The 3042-nt window shown below is 43.4% G+C and overlaps 1 protein-coding gene across 1 annotated transcript in view; it reads left to right on the forward strand.

Moving 5' to 3' along the window:
- The window catches only part of LOC105003391 (tripartite motif-containing protein 5-like), a gene marked incomplete at its 3' end in the record, with an annotated part of 15205 nt that overhangs the window by 1701 nt on the left and 10462 nt on the right, over positions 1 to 3042 (forward strand). The window contains 1 exon segment of the mRNA XM_010860531.1: positions 2630 to 2661. Coding sequence (XP_010858833.1) covers positions 2630 to 2661 — 32 coding nt within the window.

A 3042-nucleotide genomic window follows, 5' to 3' on the forward strand; every position in this document is an offset into this window, starting at 1 on the left:
AAGGAAAGTTATGACCAACCTAGACAGCATATTGAAAAGCAGAGACATTACTTTGCCAACAAAGGTCCGTCTAGTCAAGGCTATGGTTTTTCCTGTGGTCATGTATGGATGTGAGAGTCCGACTGTGAAGAAAGCTGAGCGCTGAAGAATTGATGCTTTTGAACTGTGTTGCTGGAGAAGACTCTTGAGAGTCCCTTGGACTGCAAAAAGATCCAACCAGTCCATTCTAAAGGAGATCAGCCCTGGGTATTCTTTGGAAGGACTGATGCTAAAGCTGAAACTCCAATATTTGGCCACCTGATGCGAAAAGTTGACTCACTGGAAAAGACTCTGATGCTGGGAGGGATTGGGGGCAGGAGGAGAAGGGGACGACAGAGGTTGAGATGGTTGGATGGCATCACTGACTGATGCATGTGAGTTTGAGTGAACTCTGGGAGTTGGTGATGGACAGGGAGGCCTGATGCTGTTGCTGCTAAGTCACTTCTGTCGTGTCTGACTCTGTGCGACCCCATAGACAGCAGCCCACCAGGCTCCCCCGTCCCTGGGATTCTCCAGGCAAGAACACTGGAGTGGGTTGCCATTTCCTTCTCCAAGGCCTGGCGTGCTGCAGTTCATGGGGTCGCAAAGAGTCGGACACGACTGAGCGACTTAACTGACTGAACTGACTCAACTGATGCTTGTCTTTGGCTGTTATATCTGAGATGTTCTCAGTTTGTATTTTAATGACCTCCAAGCTAAAAGATCAAAGGTAAGGATCAAGCTTCTGACATTGTGGGAGTCAAAGGACTGAGGTTTCATCAGGCAGACGCCACTCATGTTCCCACATCTATCTTCCTATTGCCAAGGGAAGCCTGTATCACTGCTTAGAGAGTGGTGGGATTCATCCTTCAGGTATGAGGACTAGTTCCTTCATGTCCCTTGTGATCTAGCTGCTTTGATATTAGATCCTTGGAGCACTGCAAGGAAAATACATTTTGCCATTTCATGTCTGAATGCATGCTCTGTGCCTCCCTTCTTTATAGGCTCTTGATGCATCTCAGCAGTAGCTGGATCTTGAATAGGATGAGAAATAATTGGAGGCCCCTCACCATATTTTAAGCAAAGCTTTAGCCATGAAATGATATAATATCTACCCCGACCTTGATATTCATTAACGTGTTATCTTGTGCGCCTACCAAAATGCACATCTAGACTAGTTTTACTGTCAAAAATGTGGCCTTAAAGTGAAAGGTTGCTGCTGAGCCGTGAAAGACACCAGGATTCTTGGCCTCCGGAGGACAGGAATTCAATCCGGGGCTAGTGACGAGGCTTGATCGCTCAGAGCTTTTTTTTTTTTACATTTGTTATGTCTTTATTGAAACCAGGATTTTTTTTGCATACCTTTCTCATAAACAATGTTGTGTACAATATCTTTTGGCCTTGGAGGCCTGTGGACATTTTATGACCCTTTTTTGATAAAGGCTGATCAGCCAGAAAACTTGTTTTCCCTTAAAGTGTTTTTTCTTTATTTTTCTCAGCCTCAGAAAGTACTAAACAGAGTTACATTTTCACAGAGCAAAGGTGTAGTAGGTCACAACAAAGAAAGAACCAATTAGCTCAAAGGTCTGATGTGGTTAATTTTAAGGCTACTGCTTATTTTTTTTGTTTTTTACATTTTAACTATGTTAACCAATGTACTCCCAGGTGCACAATGGATAAGGGATATGGGCAAAATAGTAAGACAGACAGATTTTGGTTTGGGGGTAGATGTTCGAGCAGATCTGGGGGGGGGGTCTCTTGAGGCCTGATCCCGCCTTTGCCTGTCAGGTCTCTTTCACATGACCTTTGTCATGGGTGGGATCTCCTGTGGTGGCTCCCGGCGTATCCCCCTTTTTTATTTTTTAAGACAGCCAGATGTAATTCAGTCGCGAGCTTTTGAGTGTTCTGTTGAAGAGTTTTGACAATACAAGGAAGAATAATTATGAGAAGCAAAATTAGAGTGGCCACAGCAGTATAGCTAAAAATAGTAGACAGAATTTTTTTTTTTTTAAATAAAGTTAGAAAATGCGTGGAAAAAGTCATTTGCTGTTCTTGTGGCAGTAAAATCTAATTGGAAATGTTTCATGGTCTTTATCTGATTGTGAAGTTTTCTTAAATCTAAACTAATGTTGGAACTATTTTATACCCCCAAAATGTGGTTTTTAATCTTTTCCCAGTTATAATCTGTCTCATTTACTTTTAGGGGTGTTACACAAATCTACAGTGTCAACTTCATCTTTAATTTCTGTAATTTAGTCTCAATATGTGTTACCACTTTTTATAGGGCATCTACCTTTATTTTTAACTTTTTATCTATAATTTTTGTGTTGTGAGTATTAAAGAGACATTTTTAGACACAGTATTAACATATTGAGCAGTATATACTTGTTGAGTCAATGATATTGTTGCCACAGTAACATAAGTAATTGTAGTTATTAAAGCTGATATTTCCAAGATAAGTAAGCCCACAAACCGTTGTGATCGCATCAAATTTTGTAGGTGTTGTAACACAGCAAGACCATAGTTATCATACCAATAGGTCACAGTCACAGGCACCATGAGATAGGCTGGACACTGTAACACTATAAAGGAGCAAACATTATATTGAGAGGTCAAACAGGATGAGAGTATACATTGTTCACAAGTTACTATATTAGGTCTACCTCCTTTTTTACTGACCGCTTTGGCCCTGATCACTATGTCTGTATTGTAAAACGCCTGTTGTGGGTGCACTGGGGAGCAGCTGTAGGCGTTGGCCCGGGGGAGCAGTGTCTCCAGCAGTAGGAGGCAGAATGCGAGTGGCAGGCTGTGGGCTGCGGCGCCCATGGTGGGCAGAGGGGCGGGGGTCGCGGACTTAAGCTAGCCACCGCCTGGGCTCTGGGCGTTCTCCTCTTGTCGGCTGGAGCTGCGCTGGTCTGGACGGCACTCTGCGGGTGCGCTCTCTTTTCTGGCTTTTACTCCCCGCACAAACTTTTTTGGCTCTAGGTCACAGGGTGTAGTGAGGAGGGTGTGGGGCGTGGCTGG

Source organism: Bison bison, unplaced genomic scaffold, assembly GCF_000754665.1.
Source record: "Bison bison bison isolate TAMUID 2011002044 unplaced genomic scaffold, Bison_UMD1.0 scf7180017857213, whole genome shotgun sequence".
Taxonomy (NCBI): Eukaryota; Metazoa; Chordata; class Mammalia; order Artiodactyla; family Bovidae; genus Bison; species Bison bison.